Source organism: Huiozyma naganishii, chromosome 6 (genome assembly GCF_000348985.1).
Source record: "Huiozyma naganishii CBS 8797 chromosome 6, complete genome".
Classification (NCBI taxonomy): Eukaryota; Fungi; Ascomycota; class Saccharomycetes; order Saccharomycetales; family Saccharomycetaceae; genus Huiozyma; species Huiozyma naganishii.
In genome coordinates, this window is record NC_035927.1 from 46,497 (window position 1) to 72,614 (window position 26,118).

Sequence of the window (26,118 nt, forward strand, 5' to 3'; positions counted from 1 at the left end):
TCAGTGACCATTTCTCCAAATAGTGGCAAGACACTGTCCCCCAAAAAATCCCCGTATCAAGAATACAACATATAACTAAGAATCGCTTCGTGAATTGAGTCGTTTGGCGGTGCGGTGGATCCCAGATGGAGCCACGAACTCTCTGGCGCTTGGAATATCACCCTGTAGAAGGAAGAGGGCATCGGTGTCAAAATTCGTACGAAATGACTGAAAAGTTTTCCCGATGAGTTCCGAGGTTCGAAGAGGAACGAATCCATGAACAAGTCACCAATGTTGAGTGGATACGGGGTTTCAATGGGTCGTTGAACTGTTCAGAAGGGTGTACGTGTATCTACGTGATGGTTGAGGATTCTAAAGTGAGAGATGCTCAGAGGGGTGGAGAAGATAGGGCATTGCCCGCTTCGCTCGTACCACAGCAACCTGCCGTGCTTACCTCGAGGGATAAAGTGACACAGAGGTTGATCGTGGTCCTTTCCATGGCCTCCCTGGAGACCTACAAGATTTCATCTACGCGAGGTCCCGGTGGTGGTGACAAGTACGCACTGCTGAATTGTGACGACCATCAAGGTATCTTGAAGAAGATGGGCAGAGATATCAGTGAGGCAAGGCCAGACATTACGCATCAGTGTCTATTGACACTTCTGGACTCCCCAATAAATAAAGCTGGGAAGTTGCAAGTGTATATACAGACCAGCAAAGGTGTCTTGGTGGAGGTCAATCCTACTGTCAGGATACCAAGAACGTTCAAGAGATTCTCCGGGCTGATGGTCCAATTGCTGCACAAATTGTCTATTAGGTCTGTCAATTCCGAGGAGAAATTGTTGAAAGTGATTAAAAACCCAATCACGGACCACCTCCCCACGAAATGTCGCAAGATTACTTTGTCGTTTGACGCACCTGTCATCCGTGTGCAGAACTACATCGCTAAATTGGATCCCGAAGAATCTGTCTGTGTCTTCGTTGGTTCCATGGCCAGAGGCCCAGATAATTTCGCCGATGAGTACGTCGATGAGAAGGTAGGGTTATCCAACTACCCGCTGTCCGCTTCAGTTGCCTGTTCAAAGTTCTGTCACGGTGCAGAGGACGCATGGGGAATTTTATAGATTTTACTTATTATAACTGAAATCGTTTGTGTATTCTCGAAAAAGGGAAACCTCCAGCGAAACTCAACATCCATTGGGCTGGATCAAAGCCCATCCCATCTACACATTGCAGATCACCATTTCAGATTTTCAAAACGTCTGTGAAACAGTTTCTATACAGCAATAAAGAAGAAAAAAAAAGTGACACTTAAAAGAACTAAAGTAAGGTTCATCTACTACGAGGGAACTCTTTTTTTTACACCGATGTGTCAACAACGTTTCAACACTGTCTTAAAGGTCTTATTACCGGTGCAACTGAATGAAGTAATTGTGTAGGTTCAAGACTATAAAACAATGTGTGTACGCAATGGTTGAAGTATCTCATCCGTGTAAACATTGTCAGATGCAAACACGTAAGAACGGATGAGAAAATACACTACGTATCTTCAATTGAAAGATAGACTAAGTCAAATATGGATTAACAAGTACACGTTAGTGTTGACTCTGTCACTGTTTAAACTGGTATTTTTCTCTAACTCGGTCAATGACGCGCTGAGGAATACAAACTCCAGCATTATAGGCAATTGCCAGACCATTGACACATTGTATAATAACATATCCACGAACACACCGCATTATTTGGGTTTGATGGGGAATTATATGGTGGAGAAGTCCTTGGAGGAGACCGTTAAGGCGACTGTGGGCCTGCTTTCGATGCTGGTTTTGGCCTCCGAGGAGCTCATCACTTTTGTTATTGATCTATACTTAGGGACCTACGCATGTCTCATCGTGAGTGCTATTGACGGTACAGTAGACGTCGCGACTAATACCACGGAAAAGTTGTTAGGTGCTATCAATGGGACTGTCGCGGAATTCGCCAATGAATTGGATGACGGCTTAGATGATATCTCCGTGGTGATTAATAAGGTATTGGCAGCGGCATCAAAAGTGGAGCAATTTTTCAAAGGCGGTGATGACGATGATAGTGATCCAGATAGTCACATTAAAAAGGTAAACATGACAATATCAGCTCTTAGACATGTGTACATCCCCTCTTCCATAAATGACAAACTACGAGAGCTATCGGCAAGGACCCCCGATTTCGATACGGTGAAAAACGACACCAAGAAGCTAATTGCTGAGCCCTTCCAGTTGGTGAGAAATCAAATAAAGGCCATAAACACAACCGGTATTGTAGAGAATAACGTAACAATGTTTTACGTGCCGCCGCTGAACGACGGGTCGAATTCCGGTCCAGGGATATGCTCTTCCAACATACCTGAGATTAACAAACTGTTCAACGGGCTGTGTAAGTCACTAAAAGTTGTCACGGTAATATTCGTTGTTATCTTTGCTGTAGGTGCATTAGTTATGCTCATCCCGGAATCCTGGAACGAATACAGAAGATGGGGCAGATTGATGGATTTACAAGCCATATGCCTTGACAGACAAGATGCATGGTACGTGAAGGATCCAGACGACACGAACACTCTAACCACTGTTACACCACAAGACGAAAATTTGAAGACTCTTAATATTAATGGTTCGTTAGAAGCGCACGAACGATCACTTGATATTGTCGAGGAATATCAGTTGTGTTTCAATCGGTGGCAGACTCTGGTGGGCCAGTATGCTAGTAATTTTGCAATGAAAACTGGTCAATATAGCAATGTACAAAAGATCCAAATCCGGTGGTTTTTCGCCTACGTCTTCTCGGATAGGGCTTTAATTATATTGGGCATTGGGTTGTTGGGGGTTGTCCTTTGTTGCATCCAGTTCATCTTTCTTGCGGTTCTAAAGCGTGCGATGCACAATATCGACTCAAAATCAGGCTCGTTCACAAACTCTACCGTAGCAACAACCCTGAAAAGAGACATGGACATTTGGTCCACCAACACGAATATGTACATTAACGCGACAGAGGCTAACATCAACCAACAGATATTTGGGTGGATAGAAACAACCACCACATCCGTGAACCAGACGGTAAACCACATGATACAAGACATCGACAAGACTTTGGTCAAGATATTCAACGGCACGCTACTGTACAACCCAATGAAAACGGTGGTGAAGTGTGTCATCGAGGATAAGTTGTACGCGGTCGAGAAAGCGATGACATGGGTCCACGACAAGGCACATTTGAGCATCCCACGTGTGAACGGGACGGAAATAAGAATGGCAATTACGAGCGCAAACCAAACAACGTCTGATGGTTCTACCAAAACGAACGTGCCTGACACTACACAGATTGCAAACGACCTACAAACGCTCGTCACAACGGGAGTCCAGAAAATACTGAAAGAGTATCACCAAAGTGTGATTTTTGAACTCATCGTATCGTGCGCCATCCTAGGGGTGTGGGCCCTGCAGATTCCCATCGCAGCCATGCTCATGTAAGCGTACGACACCGCCTCGTTCGCTCGCTTGCCTACTCCTTTGCGTCATCGCAAACTTAAATCGCACAACGCGAAATGAGGTTATCTCAAGAGGGGAAGGAACGGTCGTCGATATTTCGCAGCTTGAAGGAAAAAAAGAAAAGAGCGAGAGAGAGAGAGAGAGAGAAAAATTAGAAAGACATACAACACTTTTGGATGATGATGCTGCACTTATAATTATAGTTGATAAGCGTGTTGGTTCCTTGTGTTGGCAATTGATTTGAAGTTGTCGCTGCTGTTTGTAATAATACTATCAGAACTGTTTGTTTTTTGTTTCTTTTTACGATAACACCGCTTATTTAAACTTTGCTTGCTATATTATCGAATTGAACTAGACTATCGACTTGGGGAGACGCTCTCGTTTAGAATACAAAATGAGGAGAATATTTTCAGGGAATAGGTCTCCAAGCTCCTCTGTCTTTACTGATGAACTCGACACGCCCAATCCAGCACATGCTAATATCACCGAATCAGATAAAATATCCCCCGAATTGGTGCCCATGGTAACACTGTTATCAGCCCATCTTCATAGGAGGTATCATGAGGGTGTGTTGCTTGTATTACATGATTTGAAAAACGATGGTACCCCTGCCTCAAGGAAATGGAGAGAGGTTCATGGGGTTCTCTTGGGGACTCAACTAGCGCTCTGGGATGCAAATGCGTTAAGTAACGAAAAGGACCCCAGTGCTCTCAGAACCTCGGCAGCGAAGCCCTCGTACATCAATTTCTCAGATGCTACTATTCAATCCGCACACTCTGCTGGAGCTGCTGGAGGAACGGGTAATAACCGGTCCGCGGACAACGTACTTGTGGCGTCTACTACATTGAAGAATAGATACTTCCTACAATTCAGTAATAAAGAGTCGTTTAGCCAATGGACTGCAGCGATCAGGTTAAGCGTTTACGAATATAGGGCATTACAAGAGGCGTATACTGGGGCATTTATATCAAGTAGGGGTGCCAGGCTGAGCGATATCCGAGTCCTGCTAACTGCCACGAAGTATAAGTATGAGGATTGGGTTAGTGTACGGTTCGGTACGGGTATGCCGTGGAAACGTTGTTACGCTGTGATTGCACAGAAAAAGGATAAGAAGAAGGGAAGCACAGGGGAGATCAATTTTTATGAGAGCGACAAAAAGATAAAGAAGGCTAAATCTATGACTACAGTCACTGGAGCAAAAGCTGTCTACGCAGTATACCCATCTTCCCCACAGTTGATTGATTCGTCCACGATTCTTAAGTTGGAGGGGACCGCGACGTTTAACGAAAACGACACGCCGCAGGAGACTAATATATTTATCATGCCGGAAAAGCATGAGGCTGTCCCTGGTTACGACACCGTCATTCGGTTTTTAATTCCAACTTTGGATGCATTCAAGCTCTATGGACGACCAAAGAGATTGATTGCCAACAAGGACGATCCTGAATCGTTCCTATTTGCCATGCCCGTATTGCCTCACATCTACTACCTGCAATTGGAGGATTTAATTCCAACAGCGAACTCAGCCAGCAGTCTCGATTGGAACACCGATGAGTGGAACGATCACATTGATGGTATTTTACAAAAGAAGGTCGCACGAGGCTATTCGGGGAGTGGATCGAGTGTCGCGTTGAAGAATATTATGGCAAGTCCATTATTAGAAAGCCGAGAGTTGTTTCAAAGTAGCGATAACATCATGTCGCCGCTATTGAGATCCGGTCCCAACGCTAATGCAACACTAGGTCCTCCCTCTAACCCTGAAAGTGCATCCACTCCAAAAAACGAAAAGATGTACTTGCAACCTTCCAATAGATCACAATCATCATCGAACTTGAATAAAGTGCGTACACCTAATACAACTTCGCCACCAACGGGGATGTACAGTAGCAATTCTCACTCTTCCTCCAGTTTGGCGAATCAACCGTACAAAAGTTCGCCCCTGACTCCGCTGGAGGGGAAGAACAGAAAGCAATATCCAAATGAGATGCTCGCACAAAGTAGAGAGGCCGGCACAACGAATGGATTTAGATCAAACGTTCCCTCCCCGAATGCACCAGTTTCAAAGCATACGCCGAACACTAGTCCTCAGAAACCGAACAGTCCGTATACCTCTACTACAGCAAATCCACAGCGATCCAGAACGGACGAGAGGGAACAGGGTGATATCCCCCCCTTTGTCAACCCCTCCGTCCCTGCTCAAATGAAGAAGGAGAGGAATCGACCCTCTGAATTAAGGATCAAGGACTCTAATTTCATGAAAGTTGATGGTTTTACAAATGAAGGTGTGAGAAATACCAAGGATAAAGGACGAGGCGACAACGGTGCGCTTGAAAAGAATTTCGGAGAGCTGCGCGTTAATCATGGAGTCGGGGGGGGTGGCCATGCGGATATTGAGACCAGCATAGAGAACCCATACGCCAAGAAGGCCGCTGTTAATGATAGTGCGAGTGATGTGTTTGATCCGGGTTTTGTGGAACAGAATCAAATGCTTGAGATGCAGGACCGGTTTGAGAGTTCTAGCAGTTTGCCCTACCGTGCGCCGTATCCAACAAACACCAGTAAGGAACAAGTACAAGGCCAAGAGGTTGCCGAAGTCAGGTTACCAAAACTGAACGGTCACAAGGACGAAGGGATACAGAGCAGAAACGATGTTGGGCCAAGAACGGGGCATCAGGACCACCCACCGCAAAGTCGTTCAAACGCGTTTGTCTCACCAGTTAATCCACATTCACATCCACAGCAACAGCAACAGCAACAGCGGCCTGTTCCTGGGGGTTACGATTTTGTTACTGAACAAAACCCAAGAATTGCGGCGAACATGCCCTACAATGGATCCCCCCAACAACCTTACAGTTCAGGTGGACGTATTGCATCACCCACTACGGGCCGCATTGCGTCCCCCAGAGTGGGTCAACGAAATCAAAGCCCAGTGACAGCACAAGCACAAGCACAAGGGCAAGCACCACCCACTGGCCCTACACGGCCACCTCAGACAAGACGGGACAATTTCCCAGTGGCTCCACCAATGCCCAATAACGGCTACGGGATGCCCCTACAATATAACCGCCCTATGCCAGGACCAGGGCCAGAACCAGTACCAGGATCAAAACCAACACAACCCGGGTACCCAAGATACCGCCCACCAAACAACGGGCCCGTTCCCGTCCAGGCAGGCCCCTACGGGCAGGGCTTCCCACCACCAAACACGCAGTACCAGCCCCAGCCCCAGCCCCAGTACCAGCGCGCACCGTACCAGCAGCAACCGCCTTACGGTAGACCGGCCCCAGGAATGCCGCCCATGGTTGCTGGGCGGCCCACCCCCACCCCCACCCCCACTGCCGCTACGGGTTCGGGCAACAGGATCCCACCTGGCGGTCCGCGGGCGAAGGGCGGGTTTTCGCAGTTTATGCCCGAACAGAAAACGACGACGAACCCGTACGGCCGCTGACCCGCGGAATTTCCCCTTTCGGGAGACCGCCGTGGGAATGCGGGGGGAGTCATTGGGCGACTCCTCTTTCTCTTCCACGTGACTTTTCCCGTTTCCCCCACGTGACCCCACCTTTTTTTTTCTGGGGGACGGCCCCGCGCGAAAAACTGTGGCGGGTCTTTGAAAACTGTGGTGGACACCGCATCGCTTGGCAGAGACCCGCTTCCTGAGCCGTTGTGGTGGCATTTCGAGAAGACAAGAGACGGGACCCCCCCCCAGCACATCTATAAAGGAGAAGAAAGATAAGGTTTAGTGAACAAGAATGCGGTTGTATTGCGAGTGGCATGTGTGTTGTGGACTTCCGCGTCTCTCTGTGTAATAATATTAAAGACGCATATATGATAAGTTTATAAACGTTCTATCTAAGGACTCTCGTATTGTATCTGTATCTGTGAAAAATATCGTCTTATATCAGAGACTATCTAAGACAGAATCATTTCAACAATGAATACGCTCAAATGCAAGACTCTTAGAGAGTTGGATATCGAGCAAATACAGGCGGTCAACCCTCTAGCGAAGTTGGTGCATGAGCAAAGAGTCGTGGAGATTCCAGAACTGGTTCTAGAATCCGGAATTACCATTCACAACTTCCCCATCGCGTACAAGACGTGGGGGTCTCTCAACGAGGCACGCAATAACGTCCTTGTCATCTGCCACGCACTGACTGGGTCCTCTGACGTCGCCGACTGGTGGGGGCCCCTGCTGGGTGACGACAGAGCCTTTGACCCATCCAGGTTCTTCATAATATGTTTGAACTCAATGGGGTCCCCCTACGGGTCCTTCTCTCCACTGTGCATAAACGAGGAGACAGGTGAGAGGTACGGACCGGAATTTCCCCTGTGTACAGTCCGGGACGACGTGAGAGCACACAGACTTGTATTGGACTCCCTCGGGGTCGAATCAATTGCTTGTGTCATTGGCGGGTCCATGGGTGGTATGCTTGCCCTCGAATGGACCTGTATGTTCGGGAAGGAGTACGTGAGAAACACAGTCGCGTTGGCTACCAGTGCAAGACACTCCGCATGGTGTATCTCGTGGTCGGAGGCACAAAGACAGTCGATATACTCGGATCCAAATTACTTGGACGGGTACTACGATTTGGAAAACCCTCCAGTTGTCGGACTCTCCGCGGCACGGATGTCCGCGCTGCTAACGTACAGGACTCGGAACTCGTTTGAGAATAAATTCGCTAGGAGGGGGCCCTCTGCGGAACAGCAAAAGAAGGCCACCTCGAATGCGCCTACACAGTGTACGACAAGACCGGAACAACCGAGAACGCTTAGCGAGGTATCCGTACAGATTCACAACGACGGTATAACGGCGAGTTCGTGTGTTAACCTCAGGAACTTGTCCATAAATTCACAGTTGCAATCGAGGGCAACCCCGACAAGCCGCAACAATTCGACCACATCGACAGAGTCCACCGTGGACTCCGTCAACAGCATGTCCTCGAGCACCTCTTTGAGCTCAGCGGTCACTGGTGGAGTCAAGGAGACGAAACCAGCACAGACGTACTTTTCAGCACAGAGTTACCTGCGGTACCAGGGCACAAAATTCGTCAACCGGTTTGACGCAAACTGTTACATCGCAATCACGAGGAAATTGGACACACACGACCTGGCGCGGGATCGATCGCAATTCCATGACGACATGGTCGAGGTGCTGGAGTCCATCGAGCAACCATCCTTGATTATCGGTGTCAGCTCAGACGGCCTGTTCACGTACTCTGAGCAGGAATTCTTGGCGGAACACATCAGGGGGGCAAAACTTGAAAAGATCCAGTCCCCAGAGGGTCACGACGCATTCCTACTAGAGTTCAAACTAATCAACGAGCTGATCAAGAAATTCCTCGTCGAGCACGTGCCCGAGATAACGAGCGCAGAACCGAAACAATGGACGGGCGCATCGGGTAACGACGCAGCAAAGGAGTCCCTCTTCGGCGAGGCAGAGGAAGTCACCAACTGGTGAGGTGGCGTGTATCTGAACCGAAATACTTAGCATCCCTCTTCAGATCCGCCCGTGCATTTAGTAGTTAATGGTAAGTAAATAATTTAAGTAGGCAAAAAATTCAATTAAAAAAAATACGTCATTTGTTTCAGCGATATTAGATACATGAAATATATATAAAAAGAGAGATGTGTCAAACTGTTGCCCCCCGCCTTCTCTAAAGGTTTAAGTCCGCTTAGTTTGCATTTCATCATACGTTTTCTGCTACCCCGTTAACACAAGAGGTCTATGCAGTTACTTACACCGAGAGCCCCAGGTCCTGTCTCTTCGCAGGAAGAGGAAGAAGATTTATCTGCTGTTACGATACCCAATACCCAGTCCTCAACGCTTACAGAGCACCCCCAGGGTGACAGACGGAGGTGGAAGCGATTTCCTGTCCTTGGTAAGGGGATATATCTGGATCTGAAAGACAGGCTGCCTTACTACATCTCGGACTGGACCGATTCATGGGACTACAGAGTCATCCCATCGCTGGTGGAGACGTACTTCAACAACTTGCTCCCTGCTATTGCATTTGCACAGGACATGTTTGACAGAACGGACAACTCCTACGGTGTCAACGAGATCTTATTGTCGAGTGCCATGGGGGGTGTTGTGTTTGGTGCTCTCTCCGGGCAACCGCTCTGCATCGTAGGTGTTACGGGTCCCATCGCCATTTTCCATTATACCGTCTATGAAATCATCAAACCTTTAAACACAAACTATTTCGGTTTCATGTTCTGGATCGACATGTGGGCTATGATCTTCCACCTCCTCATGGCATTCACTAACTCGGTGGCACTGTTACAGTTCGTGACGACTTTCCCCTGCGATATCTTCGGCATGTTTATCAACGTCGTGTACATAGAAAAGGGTATTCAGATATTGGGTAGACAGTTTCATAACAGCTCATCTGATATCCCAGATACCCAAGAGAATATATCCAGTGGCTTTGCAAGCGTCGTCGTCGCGCTACTGATGATGATATTCGGAATCACCTTTAAACAATTCCACCGGTTCCCCCTTTTTACCCACCGCATAAGAACGCTTATAGCAGACTACTCTATCGCTTTATCTGTTGTGTTTTGGTCCGGGTTTATCCATTTTGGTGGGTACTTGAACGACGTAAAATTTGAGAAACTACCAATCTCTAAAGCATATTTCCCCAGCACGGAGATCGGGAGGGATGCTACGACATGGTTGGCGTATACTAAGATCTCTACGAGGGACGTTTTCATTGCATTGCCCTTCGGGCTGATTCTAACAATTTTGTTTTATTTTGACCATAACGTCTCGTCCTTAATGGCGCAGAGGTCTCAATACAAACTGAAAAAACCTTCTTCATTTCATTACGATTTTGCATTATTGGGGCTCACCACCTGTGTCGCTGGTGTTTTGGGGATTCCTCCCCCCAATGGACTAATTCCACAGGCCCCTTTGCATACAGAGTCGCTCCTTGTTCTGGACTCTAACATGGAGGTCGTCAGATGTGTAGAACAACGTTTTACAAACACCGTGCAGGGACTGATGATGCTAGGAACCATGACAAGACCGTTGTTGGTGTGTCTTTCTCAGATTCCACAGGCGGTCTTGTCTGGCCTGTTCTTCGTCATGGGCATCCAGGGACTAATGGACAACGTGATCGTTTCCCGGATCATTTATATTTTCACGGACAGTAAGATCAAAGATACGGAAATCCCACAGAACGCTCTTCAAAGAATGTCCAAAAAATCGTTGTTTCTATTTGTTACGTTTGGTACTCTTGGGGCGGCCGCAGAAGTTGGTATCACTAATACAATTGCGGCAATTGGTTTTCCGTTGATCTTGCTACTTACCGTTATTGTATGTTTTTGGTTTCCCAAGATATTCACAGAAGAGGAGCTAGAAATACTTGACCCACCTGTTGCCCAAACATTTACAATCAAAAATTTACTGATCGAAAATCTATGCGGTAAGAGTGATGCTTGTTATCAGGAGGACGAAGAGGTGCAGCTTTCTACTTTTGTTAGTGTCAGAACTTCCACATTCGATAACTCCGTAGATGTCTCTCAATTAGAAACAGCCGCTTTGTCATCAAAGGAAACAGCTATTGTGTCGATAAACGCTAAGACCTCTAATGATAGGCCATCTTCTGTTGCAGATAATAGCATTTAATATCAATTTTTTAACTTATATTCTTTTTAATATGTAAGGTACATCTATTTATCATATTTTGCAAACATTAAACATTTCGAAAGAATGAATTCTAAAAAAACAAAAATATATCAATTGTTCATGCATTTAAAATGCTGTACATAAGAAATGACTAAAATAAGGATGATCTCTTCTGTCTTGTACCGAAAGGGAGCGTACTGTGCAGTATAAGTGTCCTTTGTATATGTAATTTGTTTTGGGAACTCGTTTCAACTAAATTCAATCGCGGGGTCTCATCTCTTATTAAAAAGGTGTAACAGCATTTATTAAAAGAACTGGCGGACTAGTGAATGCAACATGTTCCTCCAAAGTGTGTATCAATGGACAGTTTTGCTTTCAAGAGCAAACCTGTTTTTTCTGCAAAAAAGGGTGCGTAATACTTCCACTACGAGTGGGAAAGTCGGCTATCCAACAAACGGCTGACAGGGATAGCTGAGTCTACCGAATGTTCGCCAATTGAAAATAGTGACTCGCACTTATGTACACAGTCCATTAACCATTCACGGTTGTAAAAAAAGGTAAATTATTGTAACTTAGATCAAAGATCTCAATAAAAAAAAAGACATACAAGAATAATATCTGTAAAAACCCACAGTGTTCATAATCATAATTTCTTCACCCAGTCCTCGTCCTTCAATTCTGGGACAATACTCAAGACTTTACCCTTTTCTGCGGCGCTCCTTGCGTTCGCAATGACAAACTCTTCCATGTTTTGTCTAGATTCGATGGTATGGGTACCCATGTGAGGCAAGCCAAGAACCTGGGGCATCTCCATCAACTCCTTCGTGACCTGTGGCTCGTATTCGAAGACGTCTAGACCGGCGGACCTGACCTTACCGGACTTCAACGCGTCAACAAGAGCGCGCTCGTCGATGACGGCACCACGGGCGGTGTTAACAATGACCACACCATCCTTCATTTTCTTGAAAGTCTCCGCGTTCACGAAGTGTCTTGTCGCTGGGTTCAATGGCAGACTGACGGAGATGACATCGGCCGTCGCTAGCAGTTCGTCCAATGGGACCCACTCGCAACCGTCCTCCTCCTCAGCTGGCAGTCTTTTTCTGTTGTAGTAGATGATCTTGGAGAACAAGTGGGGTCTTAGTCTCTTGGCGATGGAGTGACCGATGTTCCCGAACCCCAAAATCCCGACAACTTTACCCTCTGGGTCGTGACCGAATGGACCACCGGCATCCTCACCGAGTTCTGGCCACTTCCCGGCCATGAAGTTTCTGTAACCGTACGAGTAGTTTCTAAGGGCACCGAGCACCAAGAAAGTGTGCGTGTCAGCCGTTGCATGGTTGACCAGTTTTGGCGTGTTCGACACCTGGATGTGTCTTTTGTTGAAGTGCTCGACCTCAATCTGATCGTAACCGGCACCATTGTGGCAGACGGCGATGACGGAGTCCGGCAAGTGGTCAGCAACCTCTTTGTCCCATTTCCCGACGTTTGGTAGCGATTGGACGGTGTGGGTGATGACTTTGGCCTGCGAGGCCTTGCACTTGGGGTCCTTTAGCAGCTTGAAGAACTCCTCTCTCGAGACAGTCTCATCGATGGTGACCACTTCGGCAACTTCCTCGAATTGGTCCCAGACTTTTTGGGCGAACAAAACGTCTCCGAGACGTAACACAATTGGCTTAGACATTATCTTTGGAAAGGGGGGATGGTGATTGAAAAGGATGAAGGTTTTACTGATGTAGTACTACAAATGAACAGGACAGAAAAAGCAGGACAGAAAAAGCAGGACAGAAAAAGCAGGACAGAAAAAGCAGGACATTAGGGAGATACAACCAGAAAACGTTCTCATCTACAACATCATTCACTCCTTATATAAGTAAGCAACCGCATCCCTTTTGATATTTTTTGCAACTTCCCAGATTTTAACCCCGACGCCTCGATCTCCGACCGAAAGTGGATTTAAAAAGGCGGGGGAGACGGGCAACTCCGGGGCGGACATAGCAGTGTACGAGCACTCTGCATTAGCACTCAACAACTCTCAAGGTGCTTATGTGGTCGCTGTCCCGCACTACAATGCCCGGGACATCACAGTTATCTGGAACTCAGGAGTAACGCAAGTTTTACGAAAATCTCTGTACCTGCGCCTCCAACACCGTTTGTACCTAGCTTGCAGGTGCACTACAGCGGTATTATCTTCCGTAGACATAAGGTACAATGACAAAGCACAGCATACAGTTTGTGTCCGTGCGCTTGGTGGAAACGCTTACGTACAGACGAGGCGCACGATGATTCCTACCCCGCAGTTATTAACAATTGTATCACGTAATAAAACGTCGGGGTTATTCTCGAGCAATGGTTTGCCTTTTCTTCCTTTTTTGGTGTCGTTGCCTTTTTAGGAAATGGGTTGCAAAGCCCTAATTTGTTTTTGGAGGTCTTGGTGGAACCCTAAAACGAGTGGAACCTGACGCGTCAGCGATTATTTTACGCGTCTGAAAAGTTTCACTTTACGTATTGATGGATGGATGGATCGCAGGTTGCCGAACGGTGAGTGATTGCATTGGACAGAGAGGGAGAGTCCTAGTTCTACCTCTTACATCCCCCACGCCAACTGGAGTATGGAGTCTGACGATACACTCAATGTGCTGCGGGCAAGAATCGCGCTTTTGGCGACTGCTATTGGTGGTCCAGACTACAACTCACAGCTTGACCCACTGCCTTACAAGCTGGGCGATGACTGTCTTGCATGTCTGAAGGACCTGAAACGTTGGTTCAAATTGGTCGATGACAAACAAAACACCTGGGAAGTCGCTATGGCGGCCGCCGAGTTCAAAGTGCTCACTGACGATCTCGTCCCGATTCTAGTCGACTGGGAGGAAAAATGTTCGCTGGAGGCTAAGTTGACAAAGAAGAACAAGCCCTCGCCGTTTAGAAATAAGAGTTACTACGATAAAGTGGCACTGCAGTGCCTGCAGCTGCTGGTGCTCATGACGTGGCCGTTGATCATCACGGAACACTCCTCGGCAAGCCAGGTCAACGTATATACGGACCTGAAGAAACACCAGCTGCTATACAAAAAGGCAATCCTGTCCACCCAGCAGGGGAAAGTGCTCAAAGCGGTGATAAGACTGGTTCTGAACGTAATGAAAATAGACAGACTCTCAAGAACTCCTAGGGATAACCTGACCATCAAATTGGCACTCAACTTCTTCAGGAACGTCCTGTCGATAGAACCAGGGGAGTTGATGATCACAACGAAAAAGAAACCTTCCGCAACGAAGGGTATATCGTCAGTGGACACTTTACCCCCAAACGTATCAATGGATGATATTTCCCTAAATGCAGTTATCAACTCCTTTGAAAGGAATAAAGTATTCAAGTTGCTGCTGACCTTGTCAAATTCAGTAAATACCGAATTCGACCCGGACTTCATCATCATACCCGTGTTAGAGATCATGTTTTACTTGACCAAAGATATAAACCCACGACTGCTGTTCAGCAGAGACCTGCAATCCCAGGAGGGGAAGGACACCCGTCAAACTGGATCCAAAGCGGGGAACGAGTTATCTAACCTGCTATCAAAAGAATTCCAAATGAAGAAAAACTTAATCAAAAATACGTCTTCGAGACACTCCAGATTCGGTACTTTACTCTCCGTGGAGACCCCAGAAAAAATCAGACTCACCGTTTCTGGTTCACAAAACATACTCGATGAATCTAAGGCATTACAGAAGCTAGATAGCAGGAAGAAATGGTCCAAACGGACCACAAGAGTCAAGGATGACCCGCTGGAGAAGGGGCTTCCAAACAGTCTGCTAAACTCGCAGCAAACGTCGTACCTGGCATTACAATCGGGGGCGACTTTGAAATCGTTCTTGAACTTTATAGACAACTTCCTCAACTCAAGTTTCAACATCGTCCTCCACGGTGTGACAAACTACATGACCACTGAGCAGGATAAACTCGTCATCATAGAACAGATAGAGTACCTCCTTTTCTATTCATGGTTTATTCAGTACCAAATCCTAAAATGTTCCGCTGGTGGTGGCAAACCCACAGATACAGCTAACGTCTCTGAAGCACTGAAGGAGACCTCCTTTATTTTGGCGTCTCATTTATTGAGGTCTGCGTTCGAAATGAAAAACTGGATCGTGGTACACGCTGGTATGATTGCCTTCAACGAACTATTATCGCTCCTCAATTACGAGAAGGGGAACCCAGAAACTGACAAAGAGGACATAGAATTCATAATAAGCAAGTTATTCAGTGGAGAGAGGATCCACCTCCTTTCCAATCTACCTCGGATGGCTAATAGACACACGCCACAGTACATGAAAAGTTGTATTGATTTGACTCACAGCGTTTTGAAGACGTTGGAACTATATACATCTGATGAAAGACACCTAGTGGTAGAAGGGAAGAAGACTCGTCGGAAAAACGCGAGCAAGAATACACAACTTACAAATGATAGCATTGAAAGAACGATGGAGTTATATCAGGTTGACCGAGATGAGGCAATTGACATTTTAGATTCTCAAGCGACAACAATGGACGTCAATTTCCACAAAGTCCAAAACGCCTTCATAAATGAAGCCACGGTAGAGACGTATATCAATTTCTTACAACGATTCAGGGAACTAGATGACGACCAGATCAAAAAGATAATTTCCTTTTTCCATAGAGTCTTCGTCCAGGCAAAAGAAGAGTCCTTTTTGTTCCGGTTCGACCTCATTGTGCTACTACAAGAAATGCTGTCTGATGATGGACTGGCAAGAAATGCGAGAGTCAGGAAGCACGTTGATCAATTTGCCAATTATTACCTACAAAGGTTGAAGAATAGATTAAAAAAGTTCCCATCTTGGGCTGTTCACCTACTCTTCCCAGCTTTGCATGATATGGAAATTGGTTATTTCCAGAAATACGGCGAGAGAAAAGCGATGAAGAAAAATAATTTCTACGGTGCCCCTCCAAGCATAATCAAACCTTTCCCGGAACAAGAACAATTACCAGCAAATGTCCTCAAGGATATGTCGTTTGGTGTCCTCGTATCTACATTAATCGATGATTCTAAGACTGATTTGCTAGACTTATTGGCTCAGCATATGTCAAAGAGTTTAGACATCTTCCGCTCGTGGTTGACAGTCAATATCGAAAAAGAAACAGAGACAGAAAATCCGCCAAACCAAAAGTTCAGTGTTCCAGACGATATTGGGAACCCACTTTTGTTTGATAAAGATTTCAGAGCACTTTTGAAGCTGATAGGCTATTCCATTCCTTCAAATCAAAATGAGACCTGTTATTTACCGGGACTGGTGGAAATTTCGGAACTGAACAATTCTTTTCAGGCCATTAAGAAGTATACCACGACCACCTTTGAAACACCCAACGGACAACCGTCATCCACATACTTAATAAGACCCCGTAATACAAATGATGACAGTCCCTTTGATAATAACGGGGAGGATGATGGCTGGACTGGTCATGATTCTTACGATCTTAATGACCCGAGCATTGTCAGAGACGAAGAAGTGGACGATAACGAATACTTTAAAGATTTAGAGCGCGGGGGCACTACATCAACTTATAGTACGAATACTGCCAAGGGTATAGCTGCGAAAAAAAGTAAGAAGAAGCAAGGGAAAGCGGGAAATAAAATTCGAAATGGAGATGAATCAGGTAGTCGTCGGAAAAGGGAACCTCCTGTCGTTTCAAGCAAAGAGTATATCGATTCTGATGACGACGACGATGATAACGCTTTTGATTCAATATTTTTTGAGAATGAAATATATTTGAGATGGATAATGAACCGAAGCAAAAGCCAATTGACCCCTGAACAGCATTCTATGTTTGGTAAATTTGTTGAAGAAAGAATACGCAATAATGGTCTAGTCAATGGCGATTATTCAGATCTTTTTGGCGGCGCGATTCCTTCTCTAAACACCCTAAAAGCGCTAGACACCTCTGAATCTCTTGCCGATAAGACTTTATTAAATCTGAGTTCGAAAATGGAAGCAGAAACCAATTATCTCTCTTCAGACTCGGATAGTTCCGATGAGAACGTCAAAGCTGTATCTAATGATAAAGAGACCCTTCCGGTGCTACCCTCTACAGCAAATTCTGAAGAATCCGACTCCAGCAATATCCTTTCTGAAAAGGAGTATTACTCCGCTGAATTTGACACAAATACTCACATTTCCTCGAAAGAGTCGTTGAAGCGCAAGAACGATACTTCCGACGAAGACGAAGATGACGCTGAAACTCTACTTAAGAGCAACGAAAAGCAATACTCAAGGACCCACAAAAAAAGACTAATTGTTGCTGAAGAAGACGAAGACGACTGAAATATATATGGTATGAACAAATAACAACCACCCTTGCATAAACCATTTTGTGCCATATCTTACTATATTTTTTATATTACAATTCTATGAAAAGCAACTACATAATTTCTGCGTAGTTTCATCAGATAATCTAAATATTCTCCTTCGCGTCGTCGAAATTGTCATTGCTAGTCGACGAGTCCGGATGGGCTTCATCAACAGGTGATTGTACTTCTTCCGCATAACTTCCAATAACATCATCACTTTCGTTTGTTTTAGTAGTTTCTAATTGTCCATCTCCCGGTTTTGCATCTAATTCTAGCTCTTCATTTGCTCTTTCCTCCTTAACTGCTGGAGAGTTGACAGAATTCACGGCAGATTCCTCAGCTAGCTTCCCACTTTCCTCTGCTATGACGAGACTTTGGGCAGTTGGCGGTATAGAATTGCGAGGTTGTCCCTCACTGCTGTCGTTGTTTGAATTCAAATTTAAATTCATGAAAGAACTTTGACTGTAATCATCTTCAGCATCGTCCGGGTCCGTGGTTATTGGACCAATCTTGAGGTCCAATGCATCACTGACAGACCAAATACCAATATGGGCCCAATGTAGAATAGATCTCAGTTTGCAAAGCTGTAGCCATGCCCTTTTAATATTCGTGTTCGGTAGGCCATTTTTGTCCGTAAATGTTGTTGAAGGTTCCATTAAAGACACATCATTGGGTGCGGAAGAACTACTCGTTGGAGTGTTTAAGCCTAATCCGGCCATCCAACTCATTCTCTTGGTCCTGTTAGCAGAGTTTTTAGTTTTATTCCGACGTATTGGAGCATTATTCAAATCAAATTTCTTTGACTTGGCAGACGTCGGCGAGCCTCTGGTCTTGATCGTTTCCAACCCCCAGACACCAGTCTTCAAGGATCTGAGAAAAGAGAATATCTCACAAGTTTGCCTCACCCGCAATAAACACCATAGACACAATGGGTAAAGGTTAACCACCTCGAGAGTACCGTCGTCTCTTTTCTGCTGAATTTTCATTTTATGCAGCCTCTCGTGCTCGTAGATATCGCTTCTGGATTCGCCACAGAGCGCACAAGATTCAAACGAAGCAATTGGCGGAGAGTCCGCTGGATAACTGAAGAGATGCGGCTGTGATTTGCCCAACGAATGCTGACTTATTGATGGGGACGAATGTCCATGTTGATAATTCTCGTTGACACCGCTGTTGGGCTCGATGATAACCATGCCCTCCAACATCACGTTCATCAACGATTTCTTGGCCATCCACCCGATACCAGGTGCACTATCTATTCTGAGAATGGGAGCTATTTCATCGTTGATCAGTCGTCTAACCAGTTTAGATTCCGATTCAGTGTCGCGTATTTGCGTACAACGTGGGAGCGAAACCAAGAACTTCAAAAACTCGCTGTATAGGCTCAAATCGTATCGTACCGAGCCAACACTTGGTGAGTAGACGACCAAGGGTGCTGTATCACTCTGCGACTGATTAGAGCTTCTGGTGACGATCCCCTTCAAAGAATTGGTATCAGTGTCTGCACTCGTCATGGAGGATCTCCCGGTTGCCGAAGGTGAACCAACGTCCACCTTCTCCAACATTTTCCTCAAGTGCTTCAATTGAATCTTCATCGTCTCCAACGCATTATCCTTTTCATTAACAGCTTCTAACAGCTTCCTGTTCAAAATTTCAGTAGTGTGTTTCTCCTTACGTGCGTCTGCAACCATATTGTTCGCCTCTGAAAAGAGCGAAGCCGTGAGATCCTCTACCTCACTCTGTAACTCCTCCACACTCTTGTCCGACGCAGCCCTTTTGCTCTTCTCCTCAGCAAGAGCGCTCTTCAAAGCTGCCATCTCCTCATCCCTATTCGTCAGAGAGGCCTCCAATTTAGCAACCCGTCCCTTCAGTTCGTCGTAGTGGACCGTTTGCTCCTTCAGCGCAGCAGCTGCCTTATTAGCACGGTTTAATTTTTCCTCCAAAAGCGACTGATTCTGGATACTTTCCATCAACTGCGTGGACATGGACGTGATCTGAAGCGATATTCTCTTGGACTCGTCAGCCGTATCCACAGCAACGCTCTCGCCCACCTGTTCTGCCCCCTCCATGATTCTTTCAACGAAGCCGCAACAGTGACTCACCAATTAACTACACTAAATTCCAGGGCAAAACTACCGTCACAATGTCCAATTGCACCAACCTAGGCCTTCCTGTCCTCTATCTTCGTTTATCCGTTTCACGTATACGGCTTTTCTGTCACATTCTAGATTTTATTTTTTTGAACATTTTTTGAGGGGAAGTTCCGGATTCTCGACGTCAAGGCGGTGACAGCGATGAGGACGGCAGAAACAGGGTGTGGTGCGGTTCGTCGGTCTTCTGTAGACCGTGTGACTCACATGTGTAGGATGGTATCGTTTTAGGGAACCTTTTTGGAAAAAAATTGGTGAACTCAGAGCAGTTTAATTGGTATTCTTAGATGCATTTTAAAGTATATGTATATATTATGTGTATTTACGTATACTGGTGACACTATGATGCGTGAAGTTTGGATACAGGTTCTACACTATTTGTCTGCATCCTCTATGATAGACGGATTTTCCAATTGGTCGTTTGAGTCAAGATTATCTGATGCATCCGCGGTCTGCCCTTTCGTTGTGTCGTTATCTGCGTCGTGGGCTGTCTCGCTCGTTTCCGTTTCGGCTTCGAAGAAACTCAGTTTGTTCCCCCCGCGGAGGGGTTCTGTGCCCGCGAGTTCGTTTCTTCTTCTCCTAGACCTTATTCTTTCCCGCTGTTCGTCCAAGAAGGCATTCTTCTTCATAGGAGAAGACTGTCCGCCACGTAGTTCCATCAACAGGGCCTTGGCTCTATCCGTGACATCCTCATCATCCTGCCCAGCAGTCGGAGAGGATAACTCTTTTGTAGGTGTGCTCCCCAAGAGTTTGTCACCTGGGGTAGGCGACCCACCAATCAGATGGCCTACAGACTGTCTCTTGGTATCCGGAGAGTAAACTAGAGAATCATCGTCCGTGTCGATATCATGCAATAAGGCACTGGCTGCGTCCTTATCCCCAAGCAGCTTCCTTCTCGCCAGTGCCCTTTTCCGGGCTGAGGATGGGTCCGCTTTCACCGTGCCTGCATTTTTTAACTGTTCCAACAATTTATCCATGATCGCACGTCTATCCTTTGTTTCATCGTCAACAGCAGTGGTGTCCTCTCCGTTAGTGGCATCCGGCGAAGCACTCTCCAGCCGCTTACGGGCTTCTTCTCCTTGACGCTGTTGTTCTTCAACTATTTTCTTATGTCGTTCGTACTGTTGTTCCTCCTCTTCAGCAGCAACGTTTTGTACTTGCGCCTTCTTGTACTCCTGGATAAAGTCTGCAAATTTCTTAAAAAACGAGTTTTTGGCAAACTTATCGGCCGAATCTTCCCCATACGTTTGCATCAAATTATTGAATTCGAGCATGGTCAATTTGACTTCATCGGTTAGTAAATCAGCCTTTTTTCGAGCCTCAGGTAAAACGGGCAGGACTTTCACAAGCACCCTATCAGATGGATGAAACTTGGACGAATCACTCAAGTTACCTATTTCAATAGACCTCTCAACATTAACAACGCTGCCACTAAATTCCTGACAATCGGAAACCAATTGGTCAATGGAAATTTTTACAACGTCAAGAACAGGTTGTAGTTCATTCAAAAAATCGTTGAAAGTTGGGTAGTTCTTCCTGACAATCTTTTCAACATAGTTGAGAAATGTCATGCTGTTTGTGGTGTCCTTGATAAAAGTTAATCTTTGCAGAGTCGCTAACTTGAAACCTTGAGCTTGCTTTGAAGTATCGTTCATGTAGTTACCAACAGCGAGAATGACGTTCAGAACATTCTTCAAGTTCTCTGACTGCTGTAATGAACCCACAGCTTTGTCAACTTTCCTTAGCTTTTCTAGAAGTTCTGCATATTCCCTTTCGTACGTTGTAATTACTTTCAAAGCTCTCATACGAGAAGACCAGTACGGTTGTAAGTTAACCATTAGTGACATATAAAGTTGGTCTGCCCTTTGTAGCTCGTTTGGATCTTTTTCGGGGGCTTTCGCGTCCTCTATACGTTTCACACCTTCCCAATCGGTCGAATAAGGAGAGTAATTTCTTGCTAGATTGACCGATACCTCGACAACCTCCTGCTTGGAAAGGAATTCAATGACGCTTGGCGAGTTCAAAACTTCTCTATCACACTTCAAGATTTTTGTTACCAGCTCCTCAACGGACAAGTTACCAAACATGTGTAAGTTGATTCCGAACTGCTGCGAGACATCGCGGGTCAAGAACGTAATTTTGGAATCATCACCCTTCTTGGAGCTCAATGATTTTACTTCTCTTGCAGCAAACGCTTTCTCCAAATTGGACAAAACACCCTTTTCGTACAAATCGTCGGCAAACTTCTCAGCTTTACTAGCACTCCAGATAGAATTATTGGTGGAATCCAGTTTCTCCCAATGCAACTGTTTCAGTTTCTTCTGTGGACGTGGATATTTTTCGAATATAGACGACTGAGAAAATAGTGGAGATGGAATAGGGGAATTCTTTGCCGAGGTAGCCTGTGGAGGAGGAGGTGGGGGCGGTATCGCACCAGAACTAGAAGAACGGGAAACGATACCTTCAGTCATTGGAGGAGGCGGTGGTGGAGGTGGCGGAGCGGGACTTGATGAATTGGACTTATTTTCCGTGAGTAGTGAGGGCATTGGAGGTGGTGGAGGTGGTGGAGGAGGAGCAGGCACAGAACCGGCAACATCGGCGCTGCCTTCAGGAGTCGAAGTTTCTCCATTCGAGGAGATTATGGACTCTGCACCCTCCGGTGTAGATTGTTCTGTATTGTCATCTCCGTCTTTATCCAGTGATTTTGCAGTGGTTCCGTCCGAATTAGCGTTGCTGTCACCTGTGCTTTTCCGCAATGTGACTTTATCCACAGATTCATCAAACGCTGGTCTCTGCGGAATTTTCTTGCTCAATTCTTGTAAGTATAATGGAGCACCAGATGATCTCTTTAAACGTGTCATAAACGCTTTCTGGTTTACAGTCACCGGGCTGTTAGGCTGCTTCTGGCCCGTTTCGTACTTTTGCGACAAGCTTGCCAAAAACGACCCAGAGCCAACTGTGGGTTCAGAAACATCACTTTGGACAGTGGAACCTTCATTATCTGATTCTACAGATTCTGAATCCGATGACTCAGATGAATTATCCGACTGTAGCGTGGCCTGCTCTTGCTCTTTCATGCTATCGTGCAACTTAGATAAGTCATTTGTCAGACGCTCTATTTCATCTAATTTGTTATCCGCCCTTCTGGGATCCAATGAGTATCCGTCATCCGTTGCAGTAAGTGCCTTTTCTGTAGATGCAATGATATCGTCTATATTGAAGTTCGTGTTCAAGCCGTTAAATTTGCTTTCCAGGTCTCTCAATCTTTGCAGTGCCTTGAACTTTCTTTCCGTGAATAGTTCGTTGACATGTTCTTCCACGTTGAACTTCGAAATATCGTTGGACTCTGACTGAATCGCAGTGAGCGCCATACGCAGCTTATTTAGAGCTTCTATCTTTTGATTTTCATTGCGTTGGTTGGCTCTCTGCTTCTTATCTGGCTGTGCGGTCTTCAACTTCTTCTTACTCTTTTTCTTCTTGGTACCTTTTGTAAGAATTACAGGTGTTGCATTCTTTTCAATATCGGCGAAGTTTGTCATCTCAAGTTGTCTTGCTTCATTTTCTATGTCCTCTACCTTCATTCGCAAAAGTTGCAGTCTTTTGTTAGGTTGAACGGTCATGCCGAACTTCTTCGCATCGTTTGTGAAGTCCTTTTTCGTACGGGTTAGACCATCCTGCAACACTTTTTGGATCTTTGATTGTTGCTCAGACAACAAGCTTTCTTTATTCTTTGGGTCATGCGATTTGAGAACGCTGGCGGATGGATTTTGGGCAAGGTTTGGAGATGCCTTAGAGTTGATGATGGTAAGCATCTTTCTAAGTTCGACCTCGTGCTCGTGTTTCTCCATCAACGTTTTCCTCTTCAACTCCTCGAGTTCGTTCTCCAGCTGTTTGTTGACTCTTTGGTTCTTTGCAAGGATGGCATCTCGTTCCCTGATATCGCGCTGTAACTCTCCGACAAGCCCTCCCTCCGCTTTACTCAACTTATCCCCCAGTCTGTCCTTCTCCGCCTGCAGTTCCTCCATTTTCTTTGTCAAAGTTCTGCTTTCGATGATGGCACGCCGTGCGACCTCGTCTGTCTGCATAGAGTCGAAGAGCCTCTGTATGGTCATGCTCATGGTTGTTTCCTCGTCAGCAACAGCGGAGACAGAGGACCCTACATTGGTGACCAGGGAGTCTATCAATTTCAGCTGTTTGGCGAGTTGCGTCGGGTCCTTGTTGTTCTGTATCAGCCGCGTGCTGGAGAGGAAGAGGTGCTGGACGAGGCTGACGAGCAAGTTTTCGCTGTCTGTACCCCTGCAAGCGTCCCATAGGTTCTGCAACAGGGAGAGTGGGTTTTGCATGTCGATGTTTGCGTGTTTGTTCTGGGACTCAAGTAGAGAGTTGAAATCGTCGAGTTTCCCCGCTTCGTAGAACTCGATCTGGTCGCGAATCTTTTCGTAGTCGAGCAGCTTCATCTTGTTCATGATGCGGAGGAACCCTGCGTTCTCCAGTTTTGTCCGGAGGAGCATCCTTTGGTTAAGGTTATTTGAGGACTGGCAGAACTTATTGACGAAGACGAGTGTCCACTGGCAGTACTCTAGCACCGAGTTTTCCCCGTCAATCCTCTTGAACTCGTCCGATGCGCCGACGAGGGAACCCATCTTACCTCTTCCGTCGAGTGTTTGGTCGATGGCAAACAACCATGCTTGGACCACTTTAAGCGTGGACTGCAAGTTGAGGTGTATGAAATAATCTGGCATCTTTTGGAGGTTATTGACCATGTGCGCGTTGCTTCCTATTTGGAAGTTCTGATCCAGCGAGGTGATGACTGCGTCGAACCTCGTTTGATTTTTAGTTTCGAGCATGCACACGAATATCTCAGTTGCCATTTTCCTGGTGGGCAGCCGCGAGGAGAAGAGCCCCCTTGCGATTGTGTCTGTGATAAGTCTGTGATCTGTGAACTCTCTGAGCCCCTGTGCGAGCATGGACAACACTTTGAAGCATTTGAAGTACGACTGTTCTTTGTCAAGGAGTGGCCCCGAGAGGCTAACGTTTGGGGATGTCTTGTACAGCGATTTCATAAGTACGTTAGCCATTGCGATGTGACCCTGGTTATCGAGGAAGGCGTCCACCCAGTCGAGTTGCTCTGTTCTGAGGGTGACCCACAAATCATTGAGTTCGTCTTGGGAGAGTTGGTCCGCTATAATTTTCTTCACGTAGTGTATGGGGAGTCTGTTCGTTTTATCTGAGGCTAGGGTACTTGATGAGCTTGCATGCCGTTCTGCCGTACCATTGGCAGGATACACCGTGTGTTGCTTGTTTGTTAAAGTGTACTGTTGTTTCCTCCTTGACGGGTGTCTCAAGGATGGTGTCGCTGAGCTAAGTATCGATGCAGCGTCATTTGTTGTTGGTACCCTTGACGATGTCTCCGAGACGACAGATTGTTGGTCGTGAAATCCCTGACCTGGGAGTGAAGCTGAAGAAGAAGTGTCCTGAAGGTTCATGAAGGGTGCACTCTGCACAGTCTGCTGATGAGACGATGTCTTTGTCTTCAGTTTTTTCCGTTCGTTTTGAAGGTCCTGTTTCACGATGAGCCATTTCTTCTTGACGTCGTAATTCATCAGTTCGAGTTGTTTATCCGTTGGTAAGTTCTGCAAGATATTCCTCTTGTACATGATATCCTCGTAGAGCAATTCGACTTCTGCCGGGTCATCTGGCATTTCTAGACGCAATTTCCCGTCCTCTGGTGAGATAAACCTGTTGTACAACGTTGAGAGGGACCCCTGCGACGCTATACTGTTCTGTGAGGACTGTGCCGTGTGGTATTTAGCCAGTTTCGCATCCGAGGAGGACCTCCTCGAGGGGGAAGTATACGAGAAGCGAGACGTCTGTCCCGATTGCGTGCGCGAGTGTGTATATTCCGGTGACGCCATACCACCATCCCCATCGCTGCTTGTTGCACTGACGCCGCTCGTGTAGTGCGACAGGTTCTGCGAGTTCATGGTAGCCTTCTTACTGAGCGGTTTGGGTACCCCCGGTGCCTCTGGCTGCTGGGCCCTTGCGAGTGCTGCTTTGCTGCTCGATGCGGAGGAGGACTGTTTCGCGAGTCTCTTGATGTTTGAGAAGAGTCCGCCGCCGCCACTGCCGCTGCCACTGGCAGACGAGGAGGAGCCCGCCTTATCGTTGGAGTTATTATTTCTCAGCATGTTTTCCCGCTGAGCCTTCCGCCGTTTTGCCACGGGTTTCCAACTAGGCTTGCCCTGATTTGAGTTGGTTCTTGTTGTCAGTATGCAGAGTGTCCTGTCTTTACGTACTGGCAAAATGCCTTTTACAGAAGGGGCCCAAAATATCGGGAAAATTAGACAGAGAGAGAGCGAGTGAAAGAAGAGAGACGTTTTTGAAGCAAGGCCAAAGCGTGTGGGGGAGTGGTTGGCGAGTGGTGGAATACATTGGTATATAGTGTGACGTAGAGCAAGCATTCTGGTACGTAGAGAGGCGGCA

General features: G+C 46.3%; 9 protein-coding genes across 9 annotated transcripts; 6 read left to right on the top strand and 3 right to left on the bottom strand.

Annotated features, from left to right (window-relative positions):
* Positions 1 to 338: 338 nt before the first annotated feature.
* EMG1 (18S rRNA pseudouridine methyltransferase) lies at positions 339 to 1,103 on the top strand (the record flags this gene model as incomplete). Its single annotated transcript, XM_022608460.1, has 1 exon — positions 339 to 1,103. One exon carries the CDS (start codon positions 339 to 341, stop codon positions 1,101 to 1,103), a length of 765 nt encoding a protein of 254 aa, XP_022464954.1.
* Positions 1,104 to 1,505: 402 nt separating this feature from the next.
* On the top strand, positions 1,506 to 3,482 carry PRM1 (pheromone-regulated protein PRM1; the record flags this gene model as incomplete). Its single annotated transcript, XM_022608461.1, has 1 exon — positions 1,506 to 3,482. The coding sequence occupies one exon, from the start codon at positions 1,506 to 1,508 to the stop codon at positions 3,480 to 3,482; it is 1,977 nt and encodes a 658-aa protein (XP_022464955.1).
* Positions 3,483 to 3,894: 412 nt separating this feature from the next.
* On the top strand, positions 3,895 to 6,948 carry CAF120 (Caf120p; the record flags this gene model as incomplete). Its single annotated transcript, XM_022608462.1, has 1 exon — positions 3,895 to 6,948. One exon carries the CDS (start codon positions 3,895 to 3,897, stop codon positions 6,946 to 6,948), a length of 3,054 nt encoding a protein of 1,017 aa, XP_022464956.1.
* A 483-nt stretch (positions 6,949 to 7,431) lies between these two features.
* MET2 (homoserine O-acetyltransferase) lies at positions 7,432 to 8,955 on the top strand (the record flags this gene model as incomplete). Its single annotated transcript, XM_022608464.1, has 1 exon — positions 7,432 to 8,955. The coding sequence occupies one exon, from the start codon at positions 7,432 to 7,434 to the stop codon at positions 8,953 to 8,955; it is 1,524 nt and encodes a 507-aa protein (XP_022464957.1).
* A 267-nt stretch (positions 8,956 to 9,222) lies between these two features.
* On the top strand, positions 9,223 to 11,127 carry BOR1 (Bor1p; the record flags this gene model as incomplete). The annotated part of the gene is made up of 1 exon (XM_022608465.1): positions 9,223 to 11,127. The coding sequence occupies one exon, from the start codon at positions 9,223 to 9,225 to the stop codon at positions 11,125 to 11,127; it is 1,905 nt and encodes a 634-aa protein (XP_022464958.1).
* A 643-nt stretch (positions 11,128 to 11,770) lies between these two features.
* GOR1 (glyoxylate reductase) lies at positions 11,771 to 12,808 on the bottom strand (the record flags this gene model as incomplete). Its single annotated transcript, XM_022608466.1, has 1 exon — positions 11,771 to 12,808. One exon carries the CDS (start codon positions 12,806 to 12,808, stop codon positions 11,771 to 11,773), a length of 1,038 nt encoding a protein of 345 aa, XP_022464959.1.
* Positions 12,809 to 13,736: 928 nt separating this feature from the next.
* On the top strand, positions 13,737 to 17,459 carry TOF1 (Tof1p; the record flags this gene model as incomplete). The annotated part of the gene is made up of 1 exon (XM_022608467.1): positions 13,737 to 17,459. One exon carries the CDS (start codon positions 13,737 to 13,739, stop codon positions 17,457 to 17,459), a length of 3,723 nt encoding a protein of 1,240 aa, XP_022464960.1.
* A 130-nt stretch (positions 17,460 to 17,589) lies between these two features.
* SEC2 (guanine nucleotide exchange factor SEC2) lies at positions 17,590 to 19,554 on the bottom strand (the record flags this gene model as incomplete). The annotated part of the gene is made up of 1 exon (XM_022608468.1): positions 17,590 to 19,554. One exon carries the CDS (start codon positions 19,552 to 19,554, stop codon positions 17,590 to 17,592), a length of 1,965 nt encoding a protein of 654 aa, XP_022464961.1.
* A 455-nt stretch (positions 19,555 to 20,009) lies between these two features.
* BNI1 (formin BNI1) lies at positions 20,010 to 26,096 on the bottom strand (the record flags this gene model as incomplete). The annotated part of the gene is made up of 1 exon (XM_022608469.1): positions 20,010 to 26,096. One exon carries the CDS (start codon positions 26,094 to 26,096, stop codon positions 20,010 to 20,012), a length of 6,087 nt encoding a protein of 2,028 aa, XP_022464962.1.
* Positions 26,097 to 26,118: the final 22 nt, after the last annotated feature.